The 17,193-nt window shown below is 45.1% G+C and overlaps 2 protein-coding genes across 2 annotated transcripts; both read right to left on the bottom strand.

Moving 5' to 3' along the window:
* Positions 1–3,298: 3,298 nt before the first annotated feature.
* On the bottom strand, positions 3,299–6,932 carry lsm8 (LSM8 homolog, U6 small nuclear RNA associated). Its single transcript, XM_071331973.1, has 4 exons — positions 6,523–6,932; positions 4,207–4,247; positions 3,874–4,001; positions 3,299–3,624 (listed from the first exon to the last, which is right to left on the bottom strand). The coding sequence occupies exons 1-4, from the start codon at positions 6,551–6,553 to the stop codon at positions 3,534–3,536; spliced, it is 291 nt and encodes a 96-aa protein (XP_071188074.1). The 5' UTR covers positions 6,554–6,932; the 3' UTR covers positions 3,299–3,533.
* A 719-nt stretch (positions 6,933–7,651) lies between these two features.
* rint1 (RAD50 interactor 1) lies at positions 7,652–16,173 on the bottom strand. The gene is made up of 13 exons (XM_071331955.1): positions 15,686–16,173; positions 15,203–15,444; positions 14,875–15,048; positions 14,358–14,498; positions 12,468–12,624; positions 12,174–12,284; positions 11,701–11,926; positions 11,238–11,375; positions 10,666–10,865; positions 9,673–9,893; positions 9,152–9,332; positions 8,734–8,852; positions 7,652–8,537 (listed from the first exon to the last, which is right to left on the bottom strand). The coding sequence occupies exons 1-13, from the start codon at positions 16,124–16,126 to the stop codon at positions 8,327–8,329; spliced, it is 2,562 nt and encodes an 853-aa protein (XP_071188056.1). The 5' UTR covers positions 16,127–16,173; the 3' UTR covers positions 7,652–8,326.
* Between the last annotated feature and the right edge of the window lie 1,020 nt (positions 16,174–17,193).

The following is a 17,193-nucleotide window of genomic DNA, read 5'->3' as shown; positions in this document are numbered from 1 at the left end:
CCTGACCAAAACCATGCCTATCCTGAACCAAACCAGGCCTACGCACATACAAACCTCGCCTACCCTGAACCAAGACAAGCCTACCCTGAACAAATCATTGCCTACCCTGAACAAATCCTTGCCTACCCTGATGACCAACACCAGGCCGACTTCGGACCAAACCATTCCTACCACCGCTAACCAGGACCAGAGTGTTTCTGTATGACTGAAGACACTTTGGGCGCTAACATTGAATTGCTCAGTGGAGTTTGGTGGGAGGAGCAATAGGAGGATGGGCTCATTGTAATGGCTGGAATGGAATGATTGGAACGGAGTCAAACATGGTTTCCATATGTTTGATACCATTCCATGAATTCCATTCCAGCTATTACAATGAGCCCATCCTCCTGTAGCTAGGGTCCTACATGTATGTACCTGTCTTAGTCGAGAACAGGTCTGTCTATTTCTGTGGCTCTACGGGTTCCATGCCCTAATATAAAACCAAACTAAACGTAGTGCAAGGCAATAAGATAACGGTGGCTAAATGCCAGAGGGGAGGAGTCATTAAGAGGAGTTACTATGAGTGTGACGTAAGGAGGAATCATGTATAAAACTTGTGTGCCAAGACTGGAAGGCAGTTGTTATCTTTGAACCAGCTCGGCTTTTGTTATATGGTAATAAAAGTCTGTTTGAACTCACATGCTCCGGTATTTGTGAAATATGATTGACCGACTATTTCCACAACACCGACTCCACCTTTGAGTAAATAAACGACTTTTGAACCCCTTTACATTTCACAAGAGTTTTTACGTCTGCAGACGAACCACGTTAAGTTTAGGGGAAGGGGTAACTAACTTTCTAACTAGTAGCAACGTAGCTAAAAAGTAGTTACAAAGTTGCTAATTAGCTAAAATTGTCCGTGATAAGATTCAAGACGTTTGTGTTATACAGCCACCCACCCACCCCACTTTTGTTTTTGCCTAAAGTAACCTGTCTTATGTAACCATACCAATGTTATACTAATTTGAGTTGTCCCAGATTGACTTTTACTTTAAGGTGTGCCTTTTCTCTGGAGTGGTTTCCATCTGGCCACTCCCATAAAGCCCAGATGGGTGGTCCTGTAGAGACTTGTCCTTCTGGCAGGTTCTCCCATCTTAGCCAAGGAACTCTTTAGTTCTGCCAGAGTGGTCATTGGGTTCTCGGTCAGTTTCCTGACCAAGGTCATTCTTGCCCGGTTTGGTCAGACGGCCAGCTCGAGGCAGTCTGGGTAGTTTCATATTTTTTCAATTTCCCAATGATGGAGACCACTGTGCTCTAGGAAACTTTCACACTCTTGATATATGGCCCATCACAGTTCTATCTCAGAGATCTACAGACAGGTCCTTGGACTTCATGGTATAGTTTCTGCTCTGACATGCACTGTCAACTGTGTGACCTTATGTAGACAAGTATTGAGATGTCGCCAACAGATGGTCGCCTCGCTTCAGGTCCTTAGAAAACTATGCAGTTATTTGTTTTTGTATGTATTATTTCTTACATTGTTAGCCCAGAAAATCTCAAGTGTTATTACATACAGCCGGGACGAACTGTTGGATATAAAAGTGATGTCAACTTACCATCATTACGACCAGGAATACGTCTTTCCCTACAGCACCCGATGTCAACTTCCCATCATTACGACCGGGAATACGTCTTTCCCTACAGCACCCGATGTCAACTTCCCATCATTACGACCAGGAATACGTCTTTCCCTACAGCACCCGATGTCAACTTCCCATCATTATGACCAGGAATACGTCTTTCCCTACAGCACCCGATGTCAACTTCCCATCATTACGACCAGGAATACGTCTTTCCCTACAGCACCCGATGTCAACTTCCCATCATTATGACCAGGAATACGTCTTTCCCTACAGCACCCGATGTCAACTTCCCATCATTACGACCAGGAATACGTCTTTCCCTACAGCACCCGATGTCAACTTCCCATCATTATGACCAGGAATACGTCTTTCCCGAGACACCAACAGCACCCGATGTCAACCTACCATCATTACGACCAGGAATACGTCTTTCCCTGCAGCACCCGATGTCAACTTCCCATCATTATGACCAGGAATACGTCTTTCCCGAGGCACCTACAGCACCCGATGTCACAGGAAGGCCAAAAGGTTAATCAAGGACAACAACCACCCGAGCCACTTTCTGTTCACCCCACTATCATCCAGAAGGCGAGGTCAGTACAGGTGCATAAAAGCTGGGACCGGGAGACTGAAAAACAGCTTCTATCTCAAGGCCATCAGACTGTTAAACAGCCATCACTAGCATAGAGAGGCTGCTGCCTACATACAGACTCAAATCTCTGGCCACTTAAATAAATGGATTTAAAGGTATCACTAGTCACTTTAAATAACGCCACTTTAATCATGTTTACATATCCTACATTACTCATCTCATATGTATATACTGTATTCTATACCATCTACTGCATCTTGCCTATGTCGCACGGCCATCACTCATCCATATATTTATATGTACATATTGTATTCATCCCTTTACATGTGTGTGTATATGGTAGTTGTTGTGAATTTGTTAGATTACTTGTTAGATATTACTGCATAGTCGGAACTTGAAGCACAAGCATTTCGCTACACTCACATTAACATCTGCTAACCATGTGTATGTGACAAATAACATTTGATTTGTTTCTTTCAAAATTATGTCCAAACAATTGAATTTGCCAAAGGTCAACTCCAATCAAGTTGTGACATCTCAAGGATGATCAAAGGAAAATGGATGCACCTGAGATCAATGTGGAGCATCAGAGCAAAGGAGTGTGAATAGTTGTATAAATTAGATATTTCTAGATTTCATTTTCAATACATTTGCAAACATTTCCAAAAAACATGTTTTCACTTTGTTATTATGGGGTATTGTGTGTAGATGGTTGAGAAAAAAAACATATTTAATCCATTTTGAATTCAGGCTGTAACACAAAATGTAGAATAAGTCAAGAGGTATGAATGAATGCTTTCTGAAGGTACTGTATATTTAAGCAATAAGGCACGAGGGGGTGTGGTATATGTCCAATATACTCACGGCTAAGGGCTGTTCTTACACACAACGCAATTGCTATTATTAACTGGTTACCAACGTAATTAGAGTAGTAAAAATAAATGTTTTGTCATACCCATGGTATATCTGATATACCACGGCTGTCAGCCAATCAGCATTCAGGACTCAAACCACCCAGTTTATAATAGCCCTTTACTCCCTCTCACTCACACTGTTGTTGTGGAGTAACAACACACACTTCATGTTAAACAAAACACACTTTATTAAAAAATATCACCACAAATGCATCAACATCCTATTATTAGTCCCCTGGGTCCTTCATGGGGGAAGATAAACTGTGCTCTTCAGACAGGGACATCAGTTATTGCTGAGTAGGTGGTGAAAATTGAAACACTACTCTATTTCTATCTTTCTCTTTCACACACAATCACTCAGGTGTAGGGGTCAGCACACCAGAGTTGAGGGGTCAGCGTGAGAGGTCAGTGGACTATAGAGTTAAGGGGTTCAGCGCGGATGTTCCCCAGGTCCAGCGAAGAATCTGTGTCCTCGTCAATCTCCCCAATAACAGCTCTGCAAAACAGAGGAGAGCAGTTGGGCCTGGGTGTACTACTGTGTGTTGAAGTCTGCTCCCCCCCCTATCCACAGTGGCCAGTTAAAGTGTTCATTCCCCTCACGGTTTCAGAAATGTTGTCGACACTCAGTCTCTTCACCAATCCAAGTCCTTGATGGGAAGTGAACGGGCGCAGTGAGAGGGAGAGGTCATAAGGGGTCGTTTGGGTGAAAGGTGAGAGTTCCGCCAGAGGTCGACATGATACTTACACGTTGTCTCCTCTGACGATGTATAGTCCCAGGACCACCTGCTCCACGCCCTGAGAAGAACTGAACACACGCTCATGACTCTCATCCAGAATCAGGTTGATGGTCTGGTCAAAGCCCTTCAGGGTGCCCTGAACACACAATCACATCAACGGTCCAATCAAAACAGTACACACACAGTCAGATCAACGGTCCAATCAAAACAGTACACACACAATCAGATCAACGGTCCAATCAAAACAGTAGACGCACAAAATCAGGTTTATGGTCCAGTCAAAACCATTCAGACGCACAGATCTGGAGCCAAGTACGGCAGTGAAGTAGCTAGAGACATACCACTATCATCCGCCCGTCAGATGTAACGATGGCCACTGTACCTGGAACACAACAGCTAAGGAAGACATTTGGAACACTATTTCCAGCCTGGTCTCAGGGGTAGACGTAACATAGTAAATGTAAATCCGTGACGCTCATAATTTGTATAAATTACATTTCGTATGGTATGTAATTAATTTGTGGATGTCCTTCATCCATCCATGGGTGGCAGGTAGCCTAGTGGTTAGAGTGTAGGACTATTAACCAAAAGGTTGCAAGATCGAATCCCCGAGCTGACAAGGTAAACATCTGTCGTTCTGTTCCTGAACAAGGCAGTTAACCCACTGTTCCTAGGCCGTTATTGAAAATAAGAATTTGTTCTTAACTGATTTGCCTAGCTAAATAAAGGTTAAATTAACATTTTTAAAAGTATGATACGATACTAATTCCAATTTGTTGTGGCTAACATGCAAATTAGATAAAAAAAAGAGTAAGTAGTTGCCAAATTAGCTAAAATGTTTAAGTTGTCCGTGATGAGATTCTTACAACTTTTGGGTTGCTAGACGTTCGCGTTATACGCCCGACCAACCACCCTACTTTAGTTTTTACTTATTGAGTAACGTTCTATCTTATGTAACCATACTAAACGTAACATATATACTCATTTGAGTGCCCAGGATTTACACTTACTATATTACGTCTAGTCTATCACCTCGATCAGACCGACAGCTTCAATGCGTTTTGGTACATTCATTTCCAATGAAACGCTGGGCTTGCCTTGCAACATTGCGTTGCAGAGGCAGTTGCAGTGCATTCTGTGTGGTACATACACTGAACAAAAACACATGTAAAGTGTTGGTCCCATGTTTTACGAGCTGAAATAAAAGATCCCAGAAATGTTCCATACACACAAAAAGTGTATTTCCCTCAAATGTTTTGCACAAATTTGTTTACATTCCTGTTAAGTGAGCATCTCTCTTTTGTCAAGAGAATTCATCCACTTTACAAGATAGGCATATCAAGAAGCTGATAACACAGCACGATCATTACACAGGTGCCCCTAAAAGGTCACCAAAATGTGCAATTTTGTCACAATGCCACAGATTTCTCAAGTTTTGAGGGAGTGTGCAATTGGCATGCTGACTGAAGGAATGTCCACCAGGGCTGTTCCCAGAGAATTGAATGTTAATTTCTCTACCATAATGTAATTTTAGAGAATTTGGCAGTACTTCTTACCACAGACCATGTGTATGGCATTGTGTCGGTGAGTGGTTTGCTGATGTCAACGTTGTGAACAGAGGGCCCCATGGTGGGGTTATGGTATGGGCAGACATTAGCTACGGCCAACGAACACAACTGCATTTTATCGATGGCAATTTGAATGCATAGAGATACCGTGACAAAATCCTGAGGCCCATTGTCGTGCCATTCATCTGTTTTCGCATGATAATGCACGGCCCCATGTCGCAAGGACCTGTACACAATTCCTGGTAGCTGAAAATGGCCTACATACTCAGACATGTCACCCATTGAGCATTTTATTTTACCTTTATTGAACTAGGCAAGTCAGTTAAACACAAATTCTTATTTCAAAGACGGCCTAGGAACAGTGGGTTAACTGCCTTGTTCAGGGGCAGAACGACAGGTTTTTACCTTGTCAGCTCAGGGATTCGATCTTGCAACCTTTCTAGTCCAACGCTCTAACCACCAGGCTACCTGCCGCCCCAATCAAGGCATATGAGACCAGGCTGCTATTTCATGAGAAGCTGCACATGCAGCAATACTGTTGAGCTTGCACGACAAATCCATAGTTAGCTTGCTATTATAAACTTGGTGGTTCAAGCCCTGAATGCTGATTAGCTGAAAGCCGTTGTATATCAGACAGTATACCACAGGTATGACAAAACATGTATTTTTACTGTTCTAATTACATTTGTAAACAGTTTATAATAGCAATAAGGCACCTCGGGGGTTTGTGGTATATTGCCAATATACCACAGCCAAGGGCTGTATTCAGGCACTCAGCTTTGAGTCGTGCTAAAGAACAGCCCATAGCCGTGGTATATTGGCCATATACCACACCTCCTCGGGCCTTATTGCTTAAATAACACATTTGGATGAACATGTACCTATGTTTGGCTTCCAAAATCATTTCTATTATATTTTATCTAACTAGCGCACAGTTACATGTCATTCTACTAAAAACCCATATGTGATGCTATTGCTAGCAAAGCTCAATCTAGCAGGCCAAAGCACCCACGCATCAATAATCACGCGATTCATCAGCAAAAGTCCCATTCAGTGACTGTACCAGAAATAATTTAGTTCAAAGGATACGGTTGATGTAGCTCTCGAGGGCAGTGGACATGGTGACAACAAAAGACTCGTTCAAATCCGCCGGGTTTATTTGGAAAACACAAACGTAGCTCCACCGTAGATCACAAAATCGGCGTGCAGGCACAAACCGGAAACAGCATCAGACCAGACTAGATGATTGCAGACCACTAATGATTTTGGTGTCCAGAAGATGGCGCCGAATTAACAGAAAATGAGTGTCGCGCCGTTCTTTATACCTCAGTGGTGTCGCCCTACCGATCCATGAGTTTACCAGACGGCCCTTTCTAGAGATAATGGGCTTGTTCGACCTTGGATCATATTTAACTACTGATTATTATTTGGAGATCAGTCAGTCACCATTTACCCACAATGCATCATGGATTTGATGTTCTCCAGCTAAAGGGACCAGGGTTCTGGTCTTGAAGCATTGTTTCAACTGCTCCTACAGTTTTGCTTCGGCACTGCAGTTTAACTGACACCCGGCCCAGAAAGCCCATTTCCATAGACGGCCACATAGAAAAAAGTCAGATTGGAAAATTCCTAATAAGACACTTTAGTCATAACCTTTGTGCACAAAACAGCCATTTAATTATTTGAATTATTTCCCCCCAGTGCTCACAGCTGAAGACAGTTGTCCTGTTGGAGAGCATCAAAACGTGATGTATCATAGGTCAATTGTGACTGACTGACCTACAAATAATGAGTCGTTATTTATGATGCAAGGTGATTTGTAGATCAGTCAGTCAGCAGTCACCTGCAATATCAAACAAGTCCATTAACATGTTAATATTCATCCAATGTCTGCTGTTTTTTCAGATGACGTAATCGCTACTTCCTTTGCGCACTAAGTGCTAGTGCACATGTGATGTTGGTCCGTATAAACCGGATGAAACCTGGTCATGAATGTCAGTAGATTACCTTAAACAGTCGGACATATAGATGCAGTCTCTAGCGCTCATTATACCTCAGTGTCTCCAACACTGCTTCTGTTTCTATGGCATACTGTACCTAGGCAGGCTGCTGAGGCCCACTTATCTCACTGGAGTGACTTCATCAGAATCTTTCACTCTGAAATACATTAGCATGAACGTACATGATTTGTTGTCAAAAAGGCAGTTACTGACATAAATTACATTTCCGGGATTTAAACGTTTTTATTTCTCACTTCTTTACAAATGTATATGACATTAAATAAGCTAATGTGACAGACAGGGCTGTTGTTGTTATCAAATGCACTGGACTGCTTAAAACAGCAGTGTTAAGGTCTCCTATCTCTCGTCTGGTTAAAGACAACAGTCCCTGTCAGGAAGTGAGAAGGGGACCTCCTGAAATACCCTTCCACACCATGTAACGTGGTGGTACTACTAGATCTCCTCCACCAGAAGACAGAAGTCTGGGCTGTCAGTCAATAGACAAATAATGTCATCTACATGAGCAGTTGATGTAAACACATCCATCAGTCTCCAGTCGAGGTCTCTCTCCTGCGTCTAGGCCAGGAGTGGTGAGTTGATATGGAACAAGTGCTGAGCTTGTAGACAGAGGATCGGCAAAGTAAACAAAACTGTGATTAAACGGGATAGGACAGGAGTATTCAGGAATGAGAGCGGTCTATTCCAGGTTTCTGGGATACGGTGTAGTTCATTGGTAGTGGTTGTTCTTTGCCAGCTGAAGCCCGTCCTAGCCTGGTCACAGATCTGTTAGTGCTGCCTTGCTCAACTCCTATGGCCAATCGGCATCACAAAGACCATAGGAGTTGTCAAAAACACATGTGGGACCAGGCTACTGTTCCTCCTCCTATCTCCCCTCACTTTCCCGGCCAGGAGGCCCTGAGGTTGAGCAGGATGAGGACGTCGCAGGGGGCCAGGCGGTAGACCCCCAGCTCGTTGAGGGCTGACACAGGGCTGGGCTGCTTGCCCTCCGGGGTCCCTGGTTCCTCCTCAGCCTGCCTCAGGACGTCTCGTAGAAGAAGAGCTGAGCCCACATTCAGACACAGGATGACGCAGGCCTCCTTCACACTGAGAGAGGGAGACATGACCAATCATTTTTACCTAGAAATTATTTGACAAGGAATTCAACCCCTGTGCAGGACATTTAATAACCTAAGGAACTACAAACAAACTGTAGGTCTCTTCTAAAGATTATGGTACAGTGGACAATGTTTCCAGGTGATATTGTCAGCAGAATTGCCATTGTATGAAATGGCCCACTCACTGTTTGAAGAAGTTCTCAGGCCTCTTGCAGTAGTGTCCAAACAGAGGGAAGAGGTTTCTTGTCATGTCGAATTGGAGCTGGGCTGCACCCCCCTCGTTGAAGTGGTTATACAGAATCACCTGAGGGAGACAGGTAGCAGCTCCAGAAGTTAATAGAGATGTGATTTACCCCCCAAAATACATTCTCTACTGCTTCATCCTATTTCTTATGTCTGTATTTTATCATTACAATTAGTCAGTAGCCATTGTACTTTTCATGTATTTGAGAACAGATGTGTCTAATGATGTGTGACAATCTAATTACCTTCTTTTAAGTCACTCCAGACAGTAGTATCTGCAAAATCACTAAAAGTTAAAATATTTAATTAAGTCAACTATCTGATTAATTCCAATTGTAGCAGACCAGCAGTGTGACTCACATTCTGGTAGAGGAAGAGGTCCAGCCTCTCAGCCAGGTCCTGCCAGCCCATCTGGAAGAGAGGCAGACACAGCATCTGCTGCAGCTGGAGCAGGTGGTCCCTGAGACAGAGCATCAGAGGACAGGCTAAACTGGACAGGGACATGGTGGCCTGGTCACACTGGGACGGCAGAGACAGCCACCTGGGAGGAGAAGGATACACGTTAGTGTCATTCTACTTTTTAACATTTTGTTCACTCCAACATTTTGTTGTTCAATTGGGTATATGGTGGCTGTAGGTGATGATCTGAGCTCTACCAGATTCTTTCAAGAAATCACATTTCATTCCTACTGTCCAGGCGTGTTACAGGACAAAGACATTTGTCACAAAGTGCTTACAATCAGCCTGGGCCTAAACACCAAGCAAAGCAAGGCGACAGTGGGCGCCTAGTGTTTAAAACTCCAAAAATAGGACTACATCTTGAGAGGAACTAGATTCAACAGAAAGAACCCTTCCTCTAAGCGAAGAGTGTCTCCACTGACCTGTCCCTGCAGTAGGGCTGGGCCTTCTTCTGTACATCCCTCATGACAGCCTCCAGTAACCTGCCCAGCATGTCTCCTCTCAGCCTCTCCAGCAGCCCCAGGAGCCCCTCAAACAGAGACCCCTCCAGAGAGGCCAGACGGCCGGACTCAGTGACCCCCAGCGGCCCCAACAGCTCCTCCTCCCCCAGGGCCACAGCTGACTGCTGCAGCTGCAGGAAGAACTGAGGAAGAAGAGAGGAGGAGAGAGCAAAGTCAATTGAACAGCCTTGAAGAAGACCTCTGGAGCGGTGCAGCAAAAGGAGGGACCATACAGCAGAGTGAAAGTGTGATGTGGTTTTTTCTGTCCCCTTAACCTGGAGAATTATTGGATGTGCATACTACTTCTGAACTGACAACACATGTACAGTCAGACAGACTGACAGACAGGCAGACAGACAGTCGGGCAGTATGTGGAGAAGTATTTTTGTATTTGTTATGGATCACCATTAGATGCTGCCAAGGCAGCAGCTACTCTTCCTGGGGTCCAGCAAAATGAAGGCAGTTTATACAATTTTAAAACATTGCAATACACTCACAGATTTCACAACACACTGTGTGCCCTCAGACCCCTGCTCCACCACTACCACATATCTACAGTACTAAATCCATGTGTATGTATAGTGCATATGTTTGTGTGTGTGTGTGTGTGTGTGTGTGTGTGTGTGTGTGTGTGTGTGTGTGTGTGTGTGTGTGTGTGTGTGTGTGTGTGTGTGTGTCAATGTTTGTGTTGCTTCACAGTCCCCGCTGTTCCATAAGGTGTTTTTTAATCTGTTTTTTAAATGTAATTTTACTGCTTGCGTCAGTTACCTGATGTGGAATAGAGTTCATGTAGTCATGGCTCTATGTAGTACTGTGCGCCTCCCATAGTCTGTTCTGGACTCTCCCCATCTTAGCTACTACTGCATCAATATGTTTTGTATAGCAACAGTGTGATGACTCCGAGGGGCCACGTACCACGTTGTCTCCCCAGTCCCCCAGCACGGTGGAGATGTAGTTGGCAGCGTTGAGAATAGCACAGTATCTAGCGCCCAGCGGGTTACGGGACTCTTCCTTCATCACCTGGGTGAGGCGGATACGGAAGTCGTCCACCAGCTCTCTCTGTAGCGCCAGGAAACGCAGCTGGGCACGAGGGCAGGGGAGGGCACGGTAGCGGTCTGGGAGGGGGAGCATTAGAGATTGAGGGGGAGAGAGAGGAGCAGGGGAGAAGGATGATAGAGGGAGGTGGAGGGGGGAGAAAGGGAAAGCAGAGAGAGGGAGGGAGAGAAGGGGACAGAGAGAGAGAAGTAAGTCAGAGGCTGCCCCAACAGCAGGTCGTCCCTCTACGACAAACAGAGGGATGAGCGGTGACCACCACCAAGACACACACACACACACACACACACACACACACACAGACAGACAGACACAGAGAGAGACAGACAGACAGACAGACAGACAGACAGACAGACAGACAGACAGACAGACAGACAGACAGACAGACAGACAGACAGACAGTGATAAAGTGATAAAGTAGTTAATAATCCTACCAGTGATGACCAGCAGTAAGGTCATGAAGGTCTCAGCGCAGTCTGGAGCCTTGAGTTCGTCCATGTCACTGATGTCTTTGTACTGGGAGCTCCAAGCCCCCTCAGCAGACAGCATGGCATCCACCTTCTCTATCGCCACTACAGAGAGACACACAGTTGGGATGAGCACACATCACACATTCACTAAATCACATACACTGACATAAACGGAGTCTAACAGAGTAAAATCCCACATAAAATCAATCTCTTTGTCAGTCCCAAATGGCTTCCTACCCCTTCCCTTCACCCAAACCCTTCAATGTTTGCAGATCTGTAAGGTAGAAGCTATATGGCGGAAGCTCTGCCAGTACACCGCTTATACCTATCCAGCCCCTTCAGATCTGTGGAAATTGGAGGGTTAGGGCCAAGGGGAAAGAGCAGGGAACGATGAGAGATGCTCCACTGCTGCCTCTCTCTCACTCACTCTTCCTCTCCACAGTGAGCCACTTCTGCAGCACGACCTCCTCCAGCAGTACATGCAGCACTCCGGGCAGGGTGCTGGGGTAGGAGTGGCTGGTGCGCAACTCCCTCTCGAACTGCAGGATCTCATCCACCAGGTGGCAGAAGAGAGCGTCGTCGTAGAGCAGCCGAGGAGCATCTGACGCTAGCTTCTCCTGGGCCAGGGTGAGTAGACCGCGACACAGCTCCACCTGGTGGGGACGGGAGGGATGACATGAGGTACTTCAATAGCTGTAACCAATATATATTATTATATTCATATATATATGCTTATATCCTCTCATATGACTGTGGACATCAAGAGCTGCTATGATTGACAGATGACTGCAATGGACTCAGCTTGACTTCAGACTGCTTTGAATCTTGGGGGTGAACAAATACTTCAATGGCACATGAAGTCAGGATTCTAGATGATCATTTAGCGGCTGATCCTCTAACCTTGGCGTTGACGTTAGCTCCATTTCTGTCCAGAATGGGCTGGATCTTCTCCTCCATGAAGTTGGAGCTGTTACCCATCCACATCAGGACCTGGGTCAGGAACCACTCAGGCTGCATGGAGACAGAGATGGAGGTTCTTGTTATTGTCACAGTCTCTCTGTCTGTGTGTGTTTGAGACATGCTCTCTGTGTGTGTGTGTGTGTGTGTGTGTGTGTGTGTGTGTGTGTGTGTGTGTGTGTGTGTGTGTGTGTGTGTGTGTGTGTGTGTGTGTGTGTGTGTGTGTGTTGCTCTAACCTTGTTGAGTGAGTTGGTCTGACGGTTTCCAGTGAAGTGGTATCGAAACCTCTTGCTCAGAGGAAGCAACATGATCTGGACAGGAAGAGACAGGGGTGTCGTCGGGGGCAACCCTACACGGGACACAGAGGGTGGCTTCTCTGATATGAGATCATCACTGAGAAACAGGTTAAAGAAACTGGCCAGGTATTCATCTCAGTACAATGTCTCAATGTAAAACGATAACATCAATATCAGTCAATATCTTAGGAAGTGTGTGGGGAACAGTATATCTGTGACTGGGAATGTATGAAGAATGAAGCTAGTGTATGAAGAAGTGTGCAGAGTGTATATAATGCACTGTGTCTATAACCCAGTCCTGTCTATAACCCAGTCCTGTCTATAACCTAGTAGTGTCTATAACCCAGTCCTGTCTATAACCCAGTCCTGTCTATAACCTAGTCCTGTCTATAACCCAGTCCTGTCTATAACCCAGTCCTGTCTATAACCTAGTAGTGTCTATAACCTAGTAGTGTCTATAACCTAGTAGTGTCTATAACCTAGTAGTGTCTATAACCTAGTAGTGTCTATAACCCAGTCCTGTCTATAACCTAGTAGTGTCTATAACCCAGTCCTGTCTATAACCCAGTCCTGTCTATAACCTAGTAGTGTCTATAACCCAGTAGTGTCTATAACCTAGTAGTGTCTATAACCTAGTCCTGTCTATAACCCAGTCCTGTCTATAACCCAGTCCTGTCTATAACCCAGTCCTGTCTATAACCCAGTCCTGTCTATAACCTAGTAGTGTCTATAACCCAGTCCTGTCTATAACCTAGTAGTGTCTATAACCTAGTAGTGTCTATAACCTAGTAGTGTCTATAACCCAGTCCTGTCTATAACCCAGTCCTGTCTATAACCTAGTAGTGTCTATAACCCAGTCCTGTCTATAACCTAGTCCTGTCTATAACCCAGTCCTGTCTATAACCTAGTAGTGTCTATAACCTAGTAGTGTCTATAACCCAGTCCTGTCTATAACCCAGTCCTGTCTATAACCTAGTAGTGTCTATAACCCGGTCCTGTCTATAACCTAGTAGTGTCTATAACCCGGTCCTGTCTATAACCTAGTAGTGTCTATAACCCAGTCCTGTCTATAACCCAGTCCTGTCTATAACCTAGTAGTGTCTATAACCTAGTAGTGTCTATAACCCAGTCCTGTCTATAACCTAGTCCTGTCTATAACCCAGTCCTGTCTATAACCCAGTCCTGTCTATAACCTAGTAGTGTCTATAACCCAGTCCTGTCTATAACCCAGTCCTGTCTATAACCCAGTCCTGTCTATAACCTAGTAGTGTCTATAACCCAGTCCTGTCTATAACCTAGTAGTGTCTATAACCTAGTAGTGTCTATAACCTAGTAGTGTCTATAACCCAGTCCTGTCTATAACCTAGTAGTGTCTATAACCCAGTCCTGTCTATAACCTAGTAGTGTCTATAACCCAGTCCTGTCTATAACCTAGTAGTGTCTATAACCTAGTAGTGTCTATAACCTAGTAGTGTCTATAACCCAGTCTTGTCTATAACCTAGTAGTGTCTATAACCCAGTCCTGTCTATAACCCAGTCTTGTCTATAACCTAGTAGTGTCTATAACCTAGTAGTGTCTATAACCCAGTCCTGTCTATAACCTAGTAGTGTCTATAACCTAGTAGTGTCTATAACCCAGTCCTGTCTATAACCTAGTATTGTCTATAACCTAGTAGTGTCTATAACCCAGTCCTGTCTATAACCCAGTCCTGTCTATAACCTAGTAGTGTCTATAACCTAGTAGTGTCTATAACAGCGTATGTATAACAGACGATAATGGTAGTGTGTATGTCTTCGACACTGATAACACTATATTAGGGTGAAGGATACGAGGTCTGTAGAGACAGGAGCTGGGCCACCAGTAGCTCCAGCTGGCTGTGGAGCTCCTGAGCGTTGGCAGGGGGGGAGAGAGACTGGGTGGGAGGAGAGATGAACGGCCAGTGGAGCTGGATCAGCAACTCCTCAAAATCACTGCCAGACAGAGGAGGAGTTAAAAATCCCATTCAGGTCTGACGTAGCTTGACTTTGGATCATCATAATAACTGTGAATCACCAAGCCCGGTCCTGGAGAGCTACTGGGTGTGTCTTACTTGTTCTGGCCCAACACAAATACACCTGGTCAACTAATCATTTAGACTGATTTAGATGGGTTAGTGCCAGGCTGGAACAAAGGCCTGCATGGCCGGTTGCTCTCCAGGACCAGGGTTGCTGACCACTGATCTAAATAGAGATCCTAATAACTAACACAGAGTTCTCCATCTCCAGTCCTTCTGCTCCGGCCCGGCCCGGCCCGGCACGCTAACACAACACACTGCCTGCCCCGTCTGACCCATTCATACATACATACCCAGCAAGTCTGTCCATAATGATCTTGTGCCAGAAGCATAGTGTCTCTCTGAGGAAGGCCTGGAGATGAGAGCAGCCAGACTGCTTTAGGCCCACATCTAGACTGGCCATGCTGCCCACCGCCACCACTGCCTCCCATATACTGTTGGTCATCAGACACTGCTGGATGCTGTCACTGTGGGAGGAGAGACCGACAGTTAGCAGAACACCTTAACATACAGTAGGATACCATTTTGTGTGTGTGTATTCCAATCAGGTTCCTATCTTTGAATACTGTCAAATATATTGTCCAACTACAAGAATAGGAAAATAATAATACTGTTGCTCACCTGAGTTCTTCAATGCGTGACAGACACTGCAGGTATTTCATGTGTTTCTCTATGTTGTCCAGCTGTTCCAGGGGCCGTCCCAGGCTGTCTGCCCAGGGCTGGGCGCCCTGCAGGTGCTGTATCAGGGTGTTGGACAGGACCCTCTCCTGCTGTAGCAAACCTTCCAGAGACACACGGGACTCCTCGGCTGCAGACAGCGCTGCTGACACCCGCAGCGGCACCGAACTGGACACCGTCAGAACCTGAGAAGGTGGGTGGAGGAAGACCTGTCAGCAAGGGAAATGCACGCCCTTAAACTAGCTAGCAAAGGTTAGCTAGTTGGATAGATCATGTTTGTATTACTTACATTAACTAGCTGCAGTCAAGGGGCAGAATAATATTCGCATTATTAACGATTCTATTATTTTTCATGCAATAATTGATACAGCATTGAAAGCTGATTTGAGTGTGCAACATGAAGTTAACAACGCGCTTTCTAGCTACCTGCTCCTCCAGCAACTTGTTTTCCGCTGTCAGTTTCTCCAGGAGCGCGCTAACTTTCTTCAGCGACTTCAGATCCACTCCGATTTCTTTCTCTATCAAGTCGACAACGTAGTCGGGGAGTGCTCCATCCCCCGATCCTGTTTCGGAGTCTTCATCATTTGTCGATATGGGGCTTTGTAGATCAGATTCATCACTTTGGCCGTTCTGCTGCTCTGCAGAGGGCGCCGCCATCTTTCTTCTGTGTCTCTTCCACGTCAACAGCACGCAGATGTAAACACAGCACCAAACACAGCCGTCACCGTCAAATACACCTCCTCTAGTGGTGACAGTTAGTACTGCGGGACCTGTCACGGGTAAACACTTGGGACATTTCCAACTACTACACAATCCACGCTTCCTTCCATCCTCCATTCCTTGGCTTGGAGTAACCAGTGATATCATAAGTGGAGTGGTGATAGCCTCAGACAATTTACCGTAGATGTGTTATTTCAGTGATTACTAAAGGGAATTAGGAAGGATGTTTTCAAAACAAGACCCTCTTCAGTGTTGAGTGTCATGTTGACAATCAAGACCTCACAGGAAACAACAGGACATACTGTATGTGCTCAGTTATGTAGTTGTTGAACTAATCTGTTACCCAGAAAGGAACCGTTCTATTCCAGCATCTTATTCTGTCCTATTCTACTGTATCTTAGTCTATGCTGCTCTGACATTGCTCATCCAAATATTTATATATTCTTAATTCAATTTCTTTACTTTAGATTGTGTATATTGTTAGATATTACTTGTTAGATATTACTGCACTGTTGGAGCTAGAAACACAAGCATTTCACTACACCCGCAATAACATCTACTATACACGTGTATGTGACAAATAAAATGTGATTTGATCTCAAACATATTGTAAAATACGTACGATCCCTTCTCCTTCATTCGTACATCCTTTTCCTGTGAATGGGGAATATGCTTGAGTCTGTTCCGTTACTATCTTCCTCTGTACAAAATGTGCTCCAGATGGTTTGCGGGGGTTGCATTGACGTTGCTTAACAATTGGCCCTTCTCTGGATTCCTAGGGACCCAGTGGGCCTGCGTCTCAAATAGCATTCTATTCCCTATATAGTGCACTACTTTTGACAAGGGCCCATAGAGCACTAGGGCCATTTTGGACGTAGTGTGGTGAGGTCGTAGTTGTCCAGAAATGGCTAGTTATGTGATTTCATGTTCACTCACGCCTCCTTGTGTAACAGTATAGCTTCCGTCCCTCTCCTCGCCCCTACCTGGGCTCAAACCAGGGACCCTCTGCACACATCAACAACTGCCTCCCACAAAGCATCGTTACCCATCGCTCCACAAAGCCGTGGCCCTTGCATAGCAAGGGGAACAACTACTTCAAGGTCTCAGAGCGAGTGACGTCACCGATTGAAACGCTATTAGCGCGCACCCCGCTAACTAGCTACCCATTTCACATCAGTTATACTTGCTCTGGACTGGACCTCTGGAGTCTGGAT

Source organism: Salvelinus alpinus, chromosome 11 (genome assembly GCF_045679555.1).
Source record: "Salvelinus alpinus chromosome 11, SLU_Salpinus.1, whole genome shotgun sequence".
NCBI classification, from domain to species: Eukaryota; Metazoa; Chordata; class Actinopteri; order Salmoniformes; family Salmonidae; genus Salvelinus; species Salvelinus alpinus.
Note: the sequence above shows the minus strand (reverse complement) of the source record. Positions and strands in the feature narration are given on the sequence as shown.